The sequence below is a fragment of the Nicotiana sylvestris genome, chromosome 5 (genome assembly GCF_000393655.2).
Source record: "Nicotiana sylvestris chromosome 5, ASM39365v2, whole genome shotgun sequence".
NCBI classification, from domain to species: Eukaryota; Viridiplantae; Streptophyta; class Magnoliopsida; order Solanales; family Solanaceae; genus Nicotiana; species Nicotiana sylvestris.
In genome coordinates, this window is record NC_091061.1 from 133,843,447 (window position 1) to 133,863,710 (window position 20,264).

At 35.0% G+C, this 20,264-nt stretch overlaps 1 protein-coding gene and 1 long non-coding RNA gene across 3 annotated transcripts in view; one reads left to right on the forward strand and one right to left on the reverse strand.

Annotated features, from left to right (window-relative positions):
- LOC104216587 (uncharacterized) overlaps positions 1-7,898 on the forward strand; it is a 60,950-nt gene extending 53,052 nt beyond the window's left edge. The window contains exon 3 of the long non-coding RNA XR_011407683.1: positions 7,830-7,898. This is a non-coding gene — a long non-coding RNA (uncharacterized lncRNA). The remainder of the gene's footprint in view (positions 1-7,829) is intronic.
- Positions 7,899-13,543: 5,645 nt separating this feature from the next.
- On the reverse strand, positions 13,544-17,489 carry LOC104216586 (uncharacterized). 2 transcript variants are annotated; one of them, XM_070174089.1, is made up of 6 exons: positions 17,316-17,489; positions 16,577-16,652; positions 16,236-16,477; positions 14,904-15,822; positions 14,654-14,743; positions 13,544-13,740 (listed from the first exon to the last, which is right to left on the reverse strand). In XM_070174089.1, exons 1-4 carry the CDS (start codon positions 17,334-17,336, stop codon positions 15,751-15,753), a joined length of 411 nt encoding a protein of 136 aa, XP_070030190.1. In that variant the 5' UTR covers positions 17,337-17,489; the 3' UTR covers positions 13,544-13,740; positions 14,654-14,743; positions 14,904-15,750. The 2 variants fall into 2 exon arrangements, 1 of the variants encoding a protein (XP_070030190.1); XR_011407429.1 differs by lacking the exon at positions 16,577-16,652 and having other exon boundaries at positions 15,381-15,822; positions 17,316-17,488.
- Positions 17,490-20,264: the final 2,775 nt, after the last annotated feature.

The following is a 20,264-nucleotide window of genomic DNA, read 5'->3' on the forward strand; positions in this document are numbered from 1 at the left end:
AATAATCAACATTAAATAAAACAGCGGAATTTAATAAGCGGAAGACTGAAATGTAATATTTTAATAAAGATGCTAATACAAATCCATACATAAACTACCCAGAACTTGTGTCACAATTCCACAGACTGTCTAGGAATACTACAGATAAAGGTTCGAAAGATTTATTGCAACACAGTCTCTGAAATACGTAAAAGAAACAGAATAAAAGGATGGAAGGAGATGCCAAGGCCTGCGGACGCCTGCAGGACTACCTGGGATCTCCGAATGGACTGAAGGCAGCAACTCAAAGCTATGGTCTTAAAGCTACTGTACCGGGATCTACACACAGTGCAGAGTGTAGTATCAGCACAACCGACCCCATGTGATGGTAAGTGCCTAGCCTAACCTCGGTGAAGTAGTGAAGAGGCTAGAACTAGACTACCAAATAAACTATTGCAGTTAAATCATATACAACAAAAAATAACAGCAGATAATTATAACTAAAGATGGGAGGGGAAAATATGTTGCAGGGAGTAACAGATAACAACGGAATACCAAAGAGGAATGTAAAGAAACCAAAATCCAATTACTAACAAGGATAAGGAAAACAAACACAGAATTCATTTCCATTTCATATCTTATTGCAGGCATGCAACCCGATCCCATCTCATGTATCTCATTGCAGGCGTGCAACCCGATCTCATTTCATATATCTCGTTGCGGGCGTGCAACCCGATCCCACTTCATATATCTCATTGCAGGCATTCAACCCGCTCCCATTTCATATATCGTGTTGCAGGCGTGCAACCCGCTCCTATTTTATATATCTTGTTATAGGCGTGTAACCCGCTCCCATTTCATATATCTTGTTACAGGCGTGCAACCCGCTCCAATTTCAATTCAACATGAGTCATAAAAGAATCCCAGTAAGGGAACAAGAGTGTAACAACTACATCCCGACAAGGGAGATAATATCATAAACAAAAACATCCCGCCAAGAGAGACAATGTCATAAATAATAACATCCCGGCAGAGGAGACAATGTTATAAATAATAAAATCCCGGCAAGGGAACCAACAATGATAATCATCATATTAGGCATGAATAAATCACAACGGAGTCACAACAATTACAACACTAGACTCACGGGCATGCTTGACACCGACGTATGGATACTCGTCACTATGCCTTTACATCGTACTCCACAATTAACACATAGCAAATAAGACACAACGTCTAATCCTCAAGCTAAGGTTAGACCAAACACTTACCTCAAACTTCCACGGCCAACTCAAGCCTCAAACACCGCTTTTCCTTTAGAATTCGCCTCCAAATTACTTGTATCTAGCCCAAATTAATTTAACAACATCAATAAATACTAAAGAATTCATACTCAATACTTAATTATAGGTTTTCTTGCATTTCCCCTAAAAAGTCAAAAATCGACCCCGGACCCGCTTGGTCGAAACTCGAGGTTCGGACCAAAACCCGATAACTCATTCACCCACGAGCCTAAATATGAAATTAGTTTCAAAATCCGAACCCAACACGAGGTCTAAATTCCAATTATTTAAAAAGCCCTAACTCTACCCAAATTCTTAATTTCTACCATAAAAACCCTAGATTTTTGGATGAAAATTGATAAAATGCAATGGAAAATTGAAAGGAAAAGGTTTAGAATCATATACCAATGCTTTGGGGAAGAACTTGTTCTTTGAAAATCGCCTCAATGCTATCTAGTTTTGAAAATATAAAGTTATGGACTCAATCCCGATTTTGCTATTGTTTTTAGTTCACTGGATAGGCCTTCTTTGCATTCGCGAAGGGCCTGTCGCGTTCGCGTTTAGTGGCTCACGTTTGCGGAGCTTTAGCTCCTCAAGTCTTCGAGTTCGCGGGCCAGTGGCCTCATTCGCGTAGAACAAAAACCTCTTTCCCCCTGTCCTGGCCAAAAGGCCTTCGCGTTCATGATAGCAGGTCCGCGTTCGCGAAGGGTAGCACCCCCAAGGCTTCGCGTTCGCGTCGAAGGAATTGTACTTCAGCCTGACTTACCCTTTGCGTTCGCAAGAGTCCTTTCGCGAACGCGAAGAACAAAACTCCAGAATACCATAAACTGAAAACCTGCAGCTTTTCTAAGTTTAAAAACCTTTCGAAACCTATCCGAAACTCACCCGAGCCCTCGGGGCTCCTAACAAACATGCATACTAACTCAAAAATATCATATGGATTTATTCGTACGATCAAATCTCCAAATTAACAGCTTTAACAACGAATTTAGCATCAAAATCAAAGAAAAATCCCAAGAACACTTAAGTTTCAAATTTCACAACCGAGGGTCCGATTTACGTCATTTCAAGTCCGTTTCTTACCAAATTTTACAGGCTCAACCTAAATACCATATAAGACCTGTACCGTGTTCCGGAACCAAGATATGGGCCCGAAACCATCAATTTCAAATACATTCAAATTTCCAAAAATTCTTAAAATTTCAGTTAAACAATTTTCTTCAAAAATTCATTTCTTGGGCTTGGGACCTTGGAATTCAATTCCGAGCATACGGCCATGTCCCATATTTTTCTATGGACCCTCCAGGACCGTCAAATCACGGGGCTAGATTCGGGTCCGTTTACCCAAAATGTTGACCGAAGTTAACCTAAATTCATCTTAAAAGCAAAAGTTCATTATTTTTAACAGATTTTCACATAATGGCTTTCCGGATACACGTCCGAACTGTGCACGCAAATCGAGGTGAGACAAAAGGGAGGTTTTAAGGCTTCTAAACACAGAATTTATTTATAAAATAAGTGATGACCTTTTGAGTCATCACAAAAGATTGCATCGTACCCCTTTAGAACCACAAAATTTGTATGTTGTTAAAATTCCAATAATTCTCGTTGGATTTTTGGTTGGAAAACGTTTTTTGTTGAAGCTTGCTAATCTTCTGTTGGTGTTTCATTTTTAGTAAATGAAAGAATTAGCTTTGTTGGAAGCTTGAAAATGGCTATTATTTCCAGAGATGTTAAGAAAGGTTACGTTTTTTTTGGATTGCAAAATGCTAATTCCTTTTACTTCTAAAGGTTCCTAAGGTTCTGAAGGTGAGAATTGTATATTAATTATAACAAATGATTTGTCCATATCTTTGCTACTTAATTGCCACCTAGTCCTTAGAATTACTAAGAGTCATTCTCTTAGTTGGTGGCCTTTTGCCACGTTTTGGGGGGAGAAATTAATCTTTATCTTATATTTTAATAATTTACTAGGTAATATTCCGTTACTCGGTAATTAATTAATTATCTGTATAATTAATAATTATCTCAAATTACCTAAAAATACTACTTATTTTTAATATACTTTATACATGATACTACCGTGGTTATATGGTACTTTGTATGGTACTAGTTCATAATTATCGGGTATTATCGTTCGACCCATATTTTATCCCAAATTGATCACTTTCAGCGAAACTCATTTTCTTTAATTCATGTACCCTTTATCCTTTATGACACTTACTTATTGCTTGCTATAAACAACATAAATACGTTAATCTCAAGATAATCTTATTCCCGAGTCTACGTCGATTAACTGAAGACGAAACTTATAACGTACGAAAATGTGAGATGTAACACTATAGCCTCTCGAAGATAAGTATAAACGTCTTTGTACTGATACGCAAGACTCTATTAGGTCTGCCCATAACATGTGATACCTACGTAAACCTAAAGCTCTGATACCATGTGGTCACGACCTAATTTTATTTTAAGCTGTGATGGCGCCCAGCACCGTTGCTAGGCAAGCCAACAGTGAACAATCTAGTGATATCCCATTTTAATATATTTTTCAAGTAAATAACTTCCTTAATTTAAAAGATTTAAGGGATAACAGATTTAAAATAATTAGAACAAAGGCAGCTAAATGCAGTCATAATCGTAGAAATACAACCATAAATTATAAGTCTACTAGTGTGTGCCAAGACCCGATGTCACAAGTGTATGAGCACTCTAGTAGAATATACAAAAGAATACTAATCTATTGTCTAAAATAAAATAAACAAAAAAATATAACAAAAGGAAGACTTCGGCTGCTGCAGAACGGCTCGGAAAGGCAGCTCACCGTATAGTCTCGTACCAAAAGTCAAGCGTGCGTGCACCAGATGTATCTGCCTCAGATCCTGCATATTTAAGTGCAGAAGTGTAGCGTGAGTACATTAACAACATGTACCCAGTAAGTATCAAGTCTAACCTCGAAGAAGTAGTGACGAGGGGTCGACTTTGACACTTACTATAGGCTAACAATGATATATCAAAATTATATATTAAGCATGGGTTACATGAATAATACTGAAACTCAATAACAGGAAATAGTAAATACTCCTTTCACAAATATTGAAGTCCCAAATTTATTTTCATCATTTAACAGTTTGTATCTCAAGGCATTTAAGCAATATAAATCATTAATAGTTCCAATGATTTATCATGCGCAAATCATGCCGAGGTCGTACGGCCCGATCCAACATAATATTTAAACTATGCACTGCTGAGGGTCGAACGACACGAACCATAGATGCATCTATCTACTACTAAGGCATTCGGTCGGCTCCACAAATAGAAAACATTTAAAATAAAACAAAAATTCTCATTTACAGTCAAATGTTCCATTCACAACATTCAAGTAAGTGAATTTAACCTATTACAATTCTTTTATCAATTTCCATTGTGACTGAAGCATTTAAGTTATCAAGTACGGGTGCAAATATTTCAAGTATAACATGATATGGGTCCTACACTACCCGAACAATAGCATAATTAGTAGCTATATACGGACTCTCGTCACCTCGTACGTACGTAGCCCCTACAAATAAGAGCATATGTTAATTATAATTTACCTATGGAGTTAATTCCCTCTTACAAGGTTAGAAAAGAGACTTACCTCGTCTCAAGGCCTACTTTCCGGTCCAAGGTTGTGCTCAAACCCCCAAATTTGGTGCCAAACGACTCGAAACTAGTCAAATATTATATAAATTAATCAATTTATGCTCAAGAGTTCATATCCCCGCTGTAAGCACGTGATTTTTGCCCTATATGAGAAATACTCCCAAAAAATGCAAAATAAAATGATTTTCCTTGGTGTGCAATTTTGAGTACTTTTGTGATATTTTTAGATAATTATTTGTATTTGTCTGTGTTTGCTTATTTGTTAAATTAATAAAAAATATAAAAATATGTCGCATTTTGCATGTAGGATTTAATTCTACAATTGTTAGTAATTAAATTAGTTTTACAAAAATTAAAAATTACAAAAATAGGCATCTTTTGCATTTTTAGCATTTAATGTCCAAATGAACAATTTTATGCTTAATTATTACTTAATTGCGCGTTAATTATTATTGGGAGTTAATTTGCGATTTTATAACTTAATTTAGTTCTTAATAAAAATTTAAGTATTTTTATAATTTAGTTTTAGAAAATAAAAGAAGAAAAGATAACAAAAAATACAAATAAAAATCGGATTGGGCCACTTCTTCAATTTTCAACCCCAGACCCAAACAATTGTCCACGACCCAGTCCACTTCACACGGGTCGACCCGGTCCGCCCCATTAACCCATTAACCCAACACCCCTCTTCATTCAAAAAACAAAACAAAAGAAAAAACAAAAAGAACAAAAAACCCTAAAAACCTAAAACTAACTACCCGTCCCCCTCCATCTTCTTTCTCTCCCAAAACCTTCATCCCCAAGCCATCCATGGCTGCTTTCCATGGCTGCCCTCGACCCCACTCCCTCACGTCCAAACGCCACTAACAAACAGTTCGTCTGCGTCATCACTTCGTCTTCTTCGTCCTTCGTCAAGCTCGAGTTCGAGCTCGACGTCCATGGCTGCCCTCACCCTCGTCGTCAACCGCCTTCCATGCCATAACAATCAACGACCAGTGATGGCCCAGACAGTCCGCCATGGATGCAGTCACTGCCCTGACGTCGTCACTGCCCAAACGACCTCCGTTATTGTTTCGTCCTCAGCTGCGAACAGCTCGAACAACCGAACTGCCGCCTCGCTTCGCTTGTTTCTCGTTGCTGCTTCACCATTAACAACCCCCGTCGATGCTGCGGCAACCAGCTGCTGGCTGCTCGTTTCTGCTTTGGGCTGCTAGTGTTGCCTCGTCAACAACCAAGCTCCGAGCTGCTGCTGCCGAGTTGATGCCTCACCTCCATCTTCCTCACGCAAGCAACAAACACACCCCCAGCTGCTTCTGCCTTCCACTTCATCGTCCAGTCTGCTGCTACTGTCCCGTCCAGCTTCTTCAGTTACTTCTTAATAGCGTTCGTCATCGTTGGTTCGAGCTTTGGTCGAGGCTCGTCAAGTTCGTTGTTGGTTTAGTCGTTTGTTCGTCATTTCGATCCGGTTAGTAGTTTTTGAGTCTTATTTTGTCCGTATTTTGTTTTGATATTTTCGAATCTAAAATCGGTAAATGTTTGTTTTGTTTATCGTTTGAATTAATTTTTAGTTCATGTTCATGTGTTGTTTGTTAAATTAATTTTTCAGATTTCAAATGAAAGATTAATTAGTTATTTTTCATGTTTGTTTCATGTTTGTATTGTTGTTTAAGTGAATATTTGTTAGTTTAATGTTTGTTGGATTCAAATTGAAATTTAATTAATTATTTCTTCTATTTGTTTCATGTTGTTATGTATTTTTCAGAAATTAGTAATGTTGTTTGAATCATGTGAATCCGTCATGTTTTGTTGCTTAAAAATAGATTTAATTCATGTTCATCTTTGTTTGAAGTTCATGTTTAAATCTAGTGATTTAATATGAGATTATGTTTGTCTTTGATTTGTTAATTTAGTTTGAATCATGTGTTTTGTTGTTCGTATTGTTGTGTTCTTGCTCATACATTCATGGTCTAAATTAACCAGGATTGGTTCCCGATATGGTTAATTCATTCCATTAATTTGGAGTTTGTGTTGTTCATCATGTTCATGTAAATTGTTGTTGAAGATTGTTGAGAAATTGGTCATCTTGACTATATTTTGGTTGAGTTATGATTAATTGATTGTTTAGAGCAGAGGGGTAATTTGGTAAATTGCATTGCATTCGGGGGTAGATTTGTAATTGCAATAAGGTCGGAGGGGTAGTTTGGTAATTGAACATTATTTTGATTCTTTATGTTAAGCATGGGGGACAAATATAATGGGGTGGGGTTTTTGATGTACTTGTTTAATATAATGGGGGACAAGACAAAACATAATGGGGAGGAATCTTGTACTTGTTTAATATAAACATGGGAGACAAATTGTAATGGGTTGGGAATCTTGTACTTATTTAATGTAGGCATGGGGGACAAAATTTAAAATAAAGAAGACATTTAATAGTGGGCCAAAGCATGCCATTGGGGGAATAATTTTGGGGTTGGGAATAGAAGACTTGTCTTGCTATATATAGAGTCATTCTTGACTAGAGAGTTTTAAGAAGGATTTTTGGGGGAGAGAAAAAGAGTTGAATATTATTGAGAGGATTTTTAGAGAGAGTTGACAGATTCTTTTACACTTGAGAGTTGACATACTTTTATACTTGAGAGAGTTTGTGATAGTAAAAGAGAAAGACAATTTGAACTTTCACTCGAACAATTCTGTTTGCTTTTCTTCGAGTGTTATTCAAAAGTCAGAAACTACTGCATCTCGTATCTTTTCTCTCTTCTGCTTTGACTGCGATTGTACTTTTGCACTGCTGAGTTTTCAATCTGTTACTGGGTCATTCTACTGGTTGTTACTGGTTTTGCGGTGTTGCTGAACCTGCTGTTGCCGCGTTATTACTGTTGCTGACTCCTACTTCTTTTGTTCTTGTACTGCTGTTTCCAGGTACACATTTGTACACTCTTGGCTTGAAGCGAAAAATGAAATATTAATCAGGCTCCTGTTCCTGTTGAATTCTTTTGTTTGGATCTGTGTTTGAATATTAATTTTCCTCTCTTTGTATAAAAATGTAGTCGATTAATTAATGAGTAATGAGGCTGCATATGTATGATTTCTTCATCTAATAATGCTAGTTTAAATTATTTGAAGAATAGTTAATCTGCTTTGATATTATTGTGTATCCCTCTCATGTTCTAGCATTAGTAAATAATAGAATATAAAAATGAAAGCAGTTTTTCTTTGTACAAACTCGATCGCAATTTTCCAATCGCATTAGCCGTAAACTAATAACTAATAAGTTACGTTTTCAACATGTAAATAATTAAGAGATTTTCTTTTATTTTAGAGACGAACTTAATAGAAAATATAGTCACTATAGGTTTATCCTTTAAAATAAAAATGAGACGAGTCTCGCCAAATAAATCACAAACCGCCGGGGCCCTCAATAAAATACATAACCATTGACTAGACTTTGGATTTGGCCGTTTAATGAACCTTCACGGCCTCTTCCTAAAATAACAATATGTTAGACTCTTTAGGACGCGCCTTAATAAATCTTACCTTCTTAAACTCGGGTGCACATTTATGTGACCCAAATCCAATTCTCAACGGAGTCGAAATGTGTTCTAATCACGGGTACATTGATTGTGACGTGGTTCGAGATACATTTTTATAACGTTGCAATTCTTGATAAAAATAACAGTAAATGATAAAAGCGGTTGAAAGATAAAATTTGCACATAAGTTCATATTGTATTTAAAATCAGATAAATAAGCCAAATATAACAGTTGAGCGACCGTGCTAGAACCACGGAACTCGGGAATGCCTAACACCTTCTCCCGGGTTAACAGAATTCCTTATCCGGATTTCTAGTACGCAGACTGTAATATGGAGTCATTCTTTTCCTCGATTCGGGATTAAAATTGGTGACTTGGGACACCCTAAATTTCCCAAGTGGCGACTCTGAAATAATTAAACCAATCCCGTTTCGATTGTCCTTTAATTGGAAAAACTCTCTTGCGCCCTCGCGGGTGCGAAAAAGGGAGGTGTGACACCCGCTATTAAAGTGATTACCCAACTCTAAATGTAAGATTTCTAAAATTTACCTCTGGGCCTACGTGCCCGGATTCCGAAAATGTTCGAACAAAGTTGATACCCATAACCCCACAAACTCTAATATATAATTTTTACTAAACTCCTTAACCAATTTTGTGGCCAAATCTCATTTTTATCAAAAACTTAGGTTTTCATCTAAACCCTTGATTTTCACCAATTTTTACTTGTCAATCTATCCATAATCTATGTATTTAACTCATGTTGTGTAGAAATTGCTTACCTCAAATTGCTAGGTGAAAATCCCCTTCCAAGAGATCCAAAAATTGAATTGAAAGAAAATGAGCTAAATAGTCTAAGTCTCGTAATTAATAAGTTGTGCACATGCCTCAGGTGCGACACCTGGTTCGCAAATACGACAAAACCATCGCAAATGCAAACCTGGGCTTAGGCTGCCAAAGTCGCAAATGCGACCAAGGAGTCGCAAATATAGACACTGCTGAGATTGAAAATGTGGCTGATGTGTCGCAACTGCGAACACTGCCTAGGTCGGGCTCCTTCACAATTGCGAAGCCCTTCTCGCAAATACGTGGTTCGCATTTGCGAACAAATTCTCGCATTTGCGAGACCTGCAACTGATGCCAAGAAAGACTAGAAAACTGATGTGTTTTTCATCCTTCCGAACATCTGAAGCTCACCCGAACCCTCGGCGCTCCACACCAAATACCCACACAAGTCTAACAACACCATACAAATTTGCTCGCATGATCAAAGCACTGAATTAACATCAAAAAACCACGAATCGGATGCTAAAACGCATGGATTAACTCATGCACTCAAAAACTTCTAAAAACACTTATGCGTGTCCGATCCTTATCAAATCAACTCGGAAAGATGCCAAATTTTGCGTGCGAGTCTTAAATGATATTACTCACTTACTCCAACTTCCAAAACTGGAATTCAAACCCGATATCAAAATGTCCACCCTCGGTCAAATTTTCCAAAAACTTTAAATTTTTAACTTTCGCCAATTGACCCCGAAACGACTTACGGACCTCCGAATCTACTTCCGGACATGCTCTCAAGTTCAAAATCACCATACGGAGCTATTCCCATGCTTGGATCCCAAACGGACGTCTAGAATGTATAAATCTACTTCAACCTAAACTTATGAAATTCACTCAAATGCCAACTTTCACTATTAGGCGTTGAAATGCTCACGGGTTATCCAAAACCCGATCCAAACATACGCCCAAGTCCAAAATTATCATACAAACCTATTGCAACCGTCAAATCTCGATTACGGGGTCGTTTACTCAAAGATTTGACCTAAGCCAAACTTAGCCTTTTAAGCCAACCTTAAGGAACCAAGTGTTTTGATTTCAACCCGAACCCTTCCAAATACTAAACTAACCATCCCCACAAGTCACAAAACACTAAAAGAAAGTACGAAAAGTCTTATTTAGGAGAACAAAGTTCTATAAAGCAAAACAACCAGCCAGGTCGTTACAAATTAAATCAACAAAAATTTAGTAGCTCGGTTGGTAGCCCAAGGGGTTGAAAATCTTGGGTTGCGGGATTGGTCTGTAAAGAAACAAGTATGGGATTTTGAATAGAACATTAAGCTATTGGGGTTTAGATAATTCTCTAGCATTTATTTCTATTTTATCTATTTGGGGTTCGCTAGTAGCATGTTAGGCCAACCATACTCGGGTAGGCAAACTTTAGTTTTTTTTTTCTTTTACTTGAGGTGAGAGGTCGTTCCCTTTTAGTTTATATTCAAGATAATGCCCCGTAAACTCTGTAAATATTTTTATCAGGGAAATGTCCCGAAGTGATTGTAAACGAAGGCCGAGGCGACATCACCATGGAGGCATAGTTTAGGATAGCTAGATTTAGTTTGTTAATTTATTTTCTTTTATTTACTAGGTGGGGACGACCTCGAACCTTTTTGTATTTAGCCTTTCTCGTGTGCTTTAGCCTCAATTAGAATATTTTTAATAGACAACTAGATCGAGTATGCAACTGTACTAGTTACGGGACTTGAGGAATGCCTAACACCTTATCCCCGAGTCAAATGAACCTCCTTAACTAAAATCTCTAGTGCAGATTATGTTTTAGAGTACAATATGTTTTGAAGGAATTCTTTTTAAAAATATGGCGACCTGGCACACCAAAACCAAATGTCAGGTGACGACTCTGAAAAATCCTTCGAAAAACAATCTTTTGTCACTTTTCAAATTGAAACCCTTTTAAGTTTTAAAATCACTTTTATCTATTTAAAAGGGGTTAGTGAGGTTAAAAACGGGGTGTGAAACTATTCCAATTCCCGAAATCACAATCCGAATCCGGAATCTCCAAAGTCAACTCTCGGTCAAACTTATGAACTTTTGCAAACCTTCAAATTCCAATTTTCGCCAATTTGTGCCGAAACCTTCTAGAAATATCCAAATGAAAATTCGGGCATACATCCTAGTCCAAAATCACTATCTGGACCTAACAGAACCATCAAAACTCAAGTCTGAGGTCAAATACTAAAAGGTCAAACTTGGTCAACTCTTCCAACTTAAAGCTTAACTCATGAAATTCATTCTTTCAAATCGATCCTGAATAACCTGAAAACCAAAACCGATGATTCACATAAGTCATAATACATCACACGGAACTACTCACGCCCTCAAACTACCGAGCAAAGTGCAAATGTTCAAAGCGACCGGCCAGGTCATCACAATTTTAGTGAACCTAGAAAATATGTCCTCCACTGATTATCCATCCTTCATTTGAAACATTTCATAGTCTCGAACTAGGAGATTTATCCTTATTTCTTTCACTTTGTTTGTTCCTTCATATGTGACTTCTAACTTATCCTACATTTTCTTTGTATTCTTCTCTGCTGATAGCATTGTACAATAATTTTTTTGCCTTGGCATTCACTTGAATAATGGCTGATTGTTCTTCAGTATAATAATCCAAATCAAGGGGGTCAGATGATACTATGATTTGACCGTTTGCATCCTTTTTGGCGGAATTAAAAGATTTTCCTTTTTTATCGCATGTCATACCTTAATATCATATGACATAGTATAGGTCTTCATGCACACTTTTCAGTGAGAGAAGTGCTAGCCATTGAAGTACGGGGGTCATACTTGAGATGTTCCTTCTTGAAATAGTGCTCCAACGACTGTATTTGATGCCATGATCATTTCCCAACTTGCTATTAAGCAATATTCGTGAGTAATGCTCTGATACCAATTGAAAGTACAAGAGAGGGGTGATTTGTAACCTATTTAAAAAATTTAGTTGACTAAGTATGAATTTAGTCGACTAAACATTACGCGGTAATTGATTATAGCAGAGATAAACTAAGGAAACAGAAAGGTAAAGAAGACACATCAATTTTATACTGGTTCAGTACCAGTGTGGTACGTACTCCAGTTCTCTTGGGTCATAAGGGTTCTCTTAGATCTTTAATGAATGTTTACAACAATGATGGTTTCAGTACGTTCACAACCAATGATATACAGCAAGAGTAATTCTTTCCAATACTGACACAACTATCGTTTTGTATTCTAACTCTTCCAATATTTTGTGACACTTTTAGACTCAGGAATACAGTATTTTTACTAAGAACTAGAAAGGCTTAAAAACAGATGATGTAGTTGTGTGCCTTCGGATGTTCTTCTGCTTCTTCCTTTATAGCTGGATGATTCTTCTGTTTCCTTGTCTTCTGGGATTGTATCGCAACAATTTTAGGAGACCTTTCCTTGTGAGGAATACAAATCAAAGAGAAAGACCCAAGGGTAGCCTCATGAATCTAGCTTTAAATGATAGCTAGATTCATTCTTAATCTTGACGAATTGCTTCATCCATTTCTCCTTGATTTGAGCTTTTGCAGATTCTTCTGGATTTGATCTCTAGCCGTGATTAGCTCTCTTCCCATTCTTGCGCGCTTGAGAATCTTTGACAAGGCTGACTGATTGAATTTCCTTCTTTGTTCTTTGATTGATTCATTCATTTTTCATGTAAAGCCACTACAAGAAAGAAGGCATATCGCAACAACAAATTTTGTTGCCATATATTCAATGTTGTTGCCAAAAATATCTTTGGCAACGACAAAGAAGTCGTTGCACTCCGTTGAAGTAAACACCGATGGGAAAAGTATATGCAACAACAGAAAATATTGTTGCCAAAAGGTAACTTAGCGCAACAATATATATCGTTGTCATAAGTTATTTGTCGTTGGTAAAAGGTCAATGAAGTCGTGGATTATAAAGACATGTACCAACAAAAATTATTGTTGCGACAAAATTAATTTTTTGCCAACAATATCCGTTGTTGCTAAAGAAATTGGCGGTAAAGTTAATAATCTGTTATCAAGACTTTTAACAACAACTATTATTGTGGTAATAATTACTTTATTTTTCAACATATTCTCTAGTACTACTTTGGCAACAATTTATGTGGTGTTACTAAATACACAATTCATATATTCTTTAAATTTTCACAAATACATGTAGAGATAATAAATTGTAGTTTAATTTATATATATATATATATATATATATATATATATATATATATATATATATTTATAAATAAAGCGTCTATACATAAAATTGATGCAGTGGATATACTAACTTTCAAAAGCTAAATAATCCTAAAAAGTATATCTTTACTTACAAAACAAACAAAAGTATCATATATCCAAGGTCCTTAAGTTCTATTCTAATAGTAACCCAAAAAATAAATCTTCTTCCACCAGCTTGTGCACTACATGAACCAGATGTCAGGAATGCTACTCATCCTAAAAAAAAATATAATTAGATTTTGATAAAAAGAAGCAATAAAGTACAAACGTGCAAAACGAAATAGTGGAAGCTTATTTTACTGCAACAACTTACAACAACAATAACAATATACCCAGTATAATCCCAATTTACGCAGATCTTACCCCTATCTTGTGAAGATAAAGAGGTTGTTTCCAATAGACTCTCGGCTCAGTACAACATAAGTACCACATCAATGAAAAAAAAGACAAGAAGAGACAACACCGGGAAGCCATGTAAAAGCAACACAAAAAATATCAAGATACTAAGATGACCAAAATGACTCCGTAACAAGAACCATCAACCTGAAAAGAGCTTAGTGGAAACACAACATTAACTTAAAAAGCACTCTCAGAAACATGGTTGGGAATATTAGATTAATAATGCACGACCAAGAGAAAGAAACAATCACCCACAATCTGGATTATGTGCAAAGGTAAAGTGCATCATGACTAAAAGCACTCTTGATTTAATGCTTATTTCAAACTATTTGGTATTTGGTATGGTTATCTTTTTTTCTTTTTTCATTTGCCACAGCTAGGCAAGAAGTTATATAATCCTGTTCACAAACAACTTTTGTATATTTCAAGTCATCCTCCCATAGGTATTCAGACCAAAAGTCTTCTTGAAACCAAATACTTAAGAAAAATCAATAATATATTTTAATGAGAAATAATTGCAACAACTTAAGAAAAATAGGCATGTAAGCAGTGTAAGCTTGATTAAAATACTCCCCAAAATAAAATTGCATCAGAACATGCTAAATACTCCCAAAGATACAATACTATAGTCTGAAAAAAATTTAGACAAAGATTGATTTATTCAAATAGATTCATTTGCATATACATCCAAGAAACTTCCTTTCACAAGAACTAGAATAAGTTTACTTACCATGCTATCATCCATAAGACTTGTAGGACTTGTCTCATCCGAATCATTTAAATTAGCAATCATGTCAAAAATTGCAGTAGGAAGTCCAGTCTGTTAAACATTGTACAACTAAACTTAAATATGATAAAACTTCGAAGATGCAAATTTATAACATCAAAATTATTAGAACACGTTTCCTTTCAGTAGAACACAAAATATAGTTTCTATAGATCCAAATAAATAGACAACATGTACATAAAGCATTTTATACCTTGAATATCTAATATCTCATGTAGAAATGACAAACAGATTAGTGTATGAGAACATCCATTCTTCGAAGCTATTACCATAGGATATAAGACAGAACATCATGTGTTGGACTTAGAAATATCTTTATCATAGTATTTAAAGTAAGCTGAAGTTTGTGAAAGTTCACATACTATAGCTGATATTCAGCTACAGAGCTAAAGTAAATCGGCAGCAATTTGCTTCGTATACTGATAAGCTAAGATAGTTTCTCAATCATTTAAAAAAGCTATGGGTAAAATGTCTCTTTCCTACATTCATTGTATCTGTGTACCATCTTACCAACAAGCACCAGTAGACATTTATAATAACAAAGCCCTGCCATAGATATTGAATTCAACTGCTACCTGGTTTCTCTTTTATTCTTAAGTAGTTTAATAAAATTATTTTTAGGATCAAAAGCAAGTAATTGAAACTTTAACGCCTTAAACAAATTAAATACCTCGGAACTTTGTATATGGGATACTAGTGCCATCATGCCCTGTTTTAATATTTTTTGATCACCCACCAGACGAGCTTCCATGATTTCTCGTTTTTTCCGCTCCTCCACAAGTTGATTTTCCACTTCTATTAGTTTACACTCTACATTCTCTCGTTTATGGCGTTCTTCTTCCACTAAGGAATGGTGTGCTTACTACTACTAATAGTCCATTTAATTTTGATATACTCCTAATTACCTTAAAAGCATCAGAACTGAAATAGTCCACTAAGAAATTCCATTCAGCTTCATTAACTTCTGCCGGCATGTTCTGCAAGCTTTCCTCCTTCGAAGCAAATTTCTTGAAATGATCGTGGAGTCTACTACGACGATATCAGTATAAATTATTAGCTGTTTGAAGGATAGTATCTCGATTGTGTTGTGTGTCTGGAAGTTGAAAGGTGTCCTGCACTCAAAAATACTTAAGTGAGCTTACTTAGAATATAACTTTCATTGTCTGCCAATGTGTTGAGGACCTTTCAGGTTAGCATGCCTAAAATTGGCTTACCACTAATAAGTTATAAACATACTTTATTTGTACACTTACATCATTGTTCTGGTGAATTATTCAAGTTCAAAAGTAATCTGGAATTTAGAATTTGATTATATATTATCTTAGCTACCTCAACATATAAGTAGGAGTTGAACCATCTACTTCAGTAGAAGCTGGTTCTTTGTTGTATGCTTTTCATAAGCTAAATTAATCAAATGAGACGTTAAAAAAAGTAAGTTTATAAATAAGAATTTGATAAGCTTATCAAGAAAGTGACCAATTTTCTAGAATTTATCAAGTGATCGGGAAGAAACAAAGTGAATTACCAGCATATGAGCAACAATTCTATCTTTTGCTAGATTAGGAACTTCCTTCCATTTCTTGACATCATGCCTAGAATGCTGGAGAACTTTGACGGAGAGCTCGGTAACAAAATCTTTAGCTCCAAGGCCTACTGCTACTGTTCTATCATGTGGAATAATCACCTTCAACTTTCTATTGTCACTATCTTTCCGTTTCTTTTGAACTAAAAGCCCTGTTGTCTTCCCCCTTCCCTTTCTCTTTTTTCCTTCGGCAACATAGGAAGATATTTAGGTATACAGCAAATTAAATCTATACAATCAAGAGATTTTAAAGGGCTAGAATTTTAACAAATGAAATAACTTACCTGGCTGTGAATTTGAAACTACATCGGTAGCAGATTCAGTATTACTAGAAACATGCACATTTATTGTCATGATAGGCTATAACATGTTAAAAATTATATTATTGGACATTAGCCAAATGAAAAAGTGAAGGCAGCAAAATGATAAGAAAAAAATAAGATATGTTCAGAAAAATGAGAAACAAATAAATTTACAAAGAAAAAATCACAAAAAATAAAATATAAAAGGAGTAGTAGAAAGTTAAAATTAACCATTTCGGCAGGGTGATGGATAGAAGTCGTGTGAAGAAAGCGATTGAAATAAGCAAAGTAGTCTTGTGGTATTAATGGCTGCACTTGGTTTCACAATAAACTGGGGACTCCCATTTTTTCCGGATGAAACAAAGAACAGATAAAGGCACCAATCTTTATCAGATTCAGAAAAAAAGTAGACAATAGCCCATATTGTAAATCATCAATCCCAAATATTCTCACTCTCACACCATTAATTCCCCAAAAAAAGAACGTCAAATAGCATGACCATGAAAAAAATTAAGAAAATTATATAGAAAACACTCACTATAACAACCAAGAAAAGATCAACGACATCTCATACTACAAAACAATTCAAGAAAATCCCAGTAAACAATCATTGACTAGTGATTAAGGTATCACAAATTAAGAAGAATGATACGATTAAACTAAATCAAAAGCAGAAAGCAATAGAAATTGAGAAGAAACGAAATCAAAAGCGAGAACTCACCAGATTTTGGGTTGAACACATCGGAAGAGATCAAAAAATCGAACACACAGATGCAAGAATTTAGTTTAGATAATGAAAAGAGAAAACCTAGATGCAGTGGAAACTAAAATTGAGCGCTAAAAATTTGGGAAAAAATAATAAAATAGGGAAATCTGTTTTGGCGCGTTTGTTTTGGCGGAAAACTAAAAGTGATTTACTAAATTTTTGGCCACAACTCAATGGAGTTGTTGAGAAAATTTTGTGTAATAGCAACACTAATATTTGTTATTGCCAATTATTTTTATATTTTATATTTATTATATTACTCCTAAAACAAAGTAACGAGAATCTAAAATATTTGGTAACAAGAAAAACCTTGTGGTTAAAAATTTTGTGATACAACAACAATCTAATTATGTTGTTGCCATTTATTAAACTTAGCCAACAACCATATTATTGTTGTTAAAAAGTCGTTGCTAACTTATATATATTTAAAATTTATTATATTGTTTGTTAAATATGGCAACGATATTAAAACTTTTGCTAACAAAAAAATTTTTGTGGGTAAAAATTCTATGATATAGCAACAACTAAATAAAGTTGTTGTCATTTATTGTATTTTGCAACAATATTATTGTTGTTGCAAAAAAATTGTTGCTAATTCTATACTTTCTTGTAGTGAGCAAAGTTCAAAATACACAGCCGTTGAATTGGATCTTCTTTTCTTTTATCAACATCGTTGCTTACCAAATGTGCACACAAAGAGATGTTATTAGTCAAGGTTTCTTTTAGATTATTGATCATTATGAAAACTCTAAAGTTAACAATACAATTCAATATAACATTTAAGCAAATGCTGCCAAAATCCAAAATGATCGAGTCGGTAATTCCTCCTCCGCAGACAGTATAATTTGTGAAGACGGGCAGATTTACGTTAAGGAAAGCAATATCACGTGACACCATTTTTATAGAAAATTTTTACTAAAATATACATATAAAAAATATGCAAAACACAGAGTATTAGTTATTTTTAAAATGACATTACATCCCGCAAGCGCTTATTGGCCCATTTGCTGCATTTATCTAATGATCGTCAATTTGTGCATATATATGTATTTTAAGTTTTTTAGCATTATTTTTTATTAAAAGATTAGACATCATCAAAAATTGAACTATAGACTTTTTCTAGGGTTATAATTGACTAAAATGATTGTACAAAGATATTTTTACCTACGTAATCAATGATAATGAACACTTTGAGACTTTTAGAAATACATCATTTCAACATATAAGTGAATTTAAAATTATAATTTTGATAAAAATAAAACTTCTATGTAATTTGAATTTCTTTGAGCATGCAATATGCTATTGTTGCTCTTCTCAACTCTTCATCTCTCTCGTCATCACCGCAACTCTGGTGGGTCAGCGACCCTTATAAGTTGTGTTGCAATTTTTATCATTTTTATTTCTCAGTGAAACTTTTTGAGGACATCCACTATTTCTATGAAGTAATCTATATATATATATATATATATATATATATATATAAAGGAGGGGCTTAAAAGAATGATGTGGCAATTTCTATGAGGAGCATTTCTATTTATCTCTTTTCTCCTTTTTCTTGTATTTCTCCTTTTGTTTACGCCGGTTCGGTGTGGTAATAAAGACTCCAAAAGCCGCACGTCAAAATCCCGTAACTGCCAGAATAAAGGGCCATCACTTCCTTCCACTATTATTTTATGTTAGTTAATGCAGATTTTTTCTCCGCCCTCTCTCGAAACCGATGACACGACTTTTTTTCCACTGATAGAGAATGACTTTTCTTTCCATTCAAAATCAGAGTAAGAGTCCAGATTTTCAACCGGTAGTAATTTATATAATATAATATTGTCAAGTGATTTGTCCGTCTTTTTATTTCTTTAAATATTGACATCATTCGCAAAAATTTCAGCATATACCACTGTGGAGATCGCTCCGATTTTATATAATGTGATGAAAATGAACATACGAGATAAACTATGTACTTTATGCTTTCGTTGTGTGTTTTCATAGGTATACTAAGCGATCGAGTGCAACAAATTAAATGACTACATCTATACTGAATCTCGACACAAAAGGAGATGGTACAAAATCATTAATCACCAGCAAACACGAATGACTTATTGACTTTCTGGATGAACCGGTCAAGAATAATTTGGAAGTAAAATTTTATAAAAGTAACAAAAAAAAAACGAAAAAAGATATTGATAGATACTTTGCCGAAAAGATTGACTTTTTTATTGCTTACACTTGTATTTTACCAGCCACACAAAAACAGAAGGATCGTAGAGTAGATCACAACTTACTAACTAGTTTATTCATTCTGATGAGAGTTGAAAATAAACATATGTAGCTCAACACTCGAGTTTATCACTTTTAGCTGCTTCTAGCTATAACTTCACCTTCTTGGCTTATTTGGTGTTCACCTTGGGACATAATTACAATTTTAATTGAATGAACTTTCTTGTTTTTGTCATCGTCGCCATTCTTGGCCGTCTTTTCAAGAAGGCCATCCTCCATAACTCTTGATCTTTCTTCTTCATTTTTCTTCAATTTTCCCTTCATCCGTTGTTGTTGCACATAGAGATGAGCATAGTTTTCTCCCCTGGAACACATTGTTGATGAGGTTTATGCTAAAGGAAATGGCTAAGAGTTTCTTGTTGTAGCTTGAATCTAAAAAGCAATGAAGATTTATAGAGTAGATCTTTTGCATTTTATTTTATTTTATTTTTAATTTTAAGTGTGACACTAAATCAATGCAATTTGAATGACATGATATCTGTAGATTTGCTGTCAATAGCTGGTTCAATTACTTTTTTCTCTTTTCCAAGTAGTGAGTGCATGCATATATTTTAAATTTGTTGTTTAGAAGTGTGATGACCTGATAGGTCTATCTTATGATTTAAAATCAAATTCTGTGTTTTGAGGCCA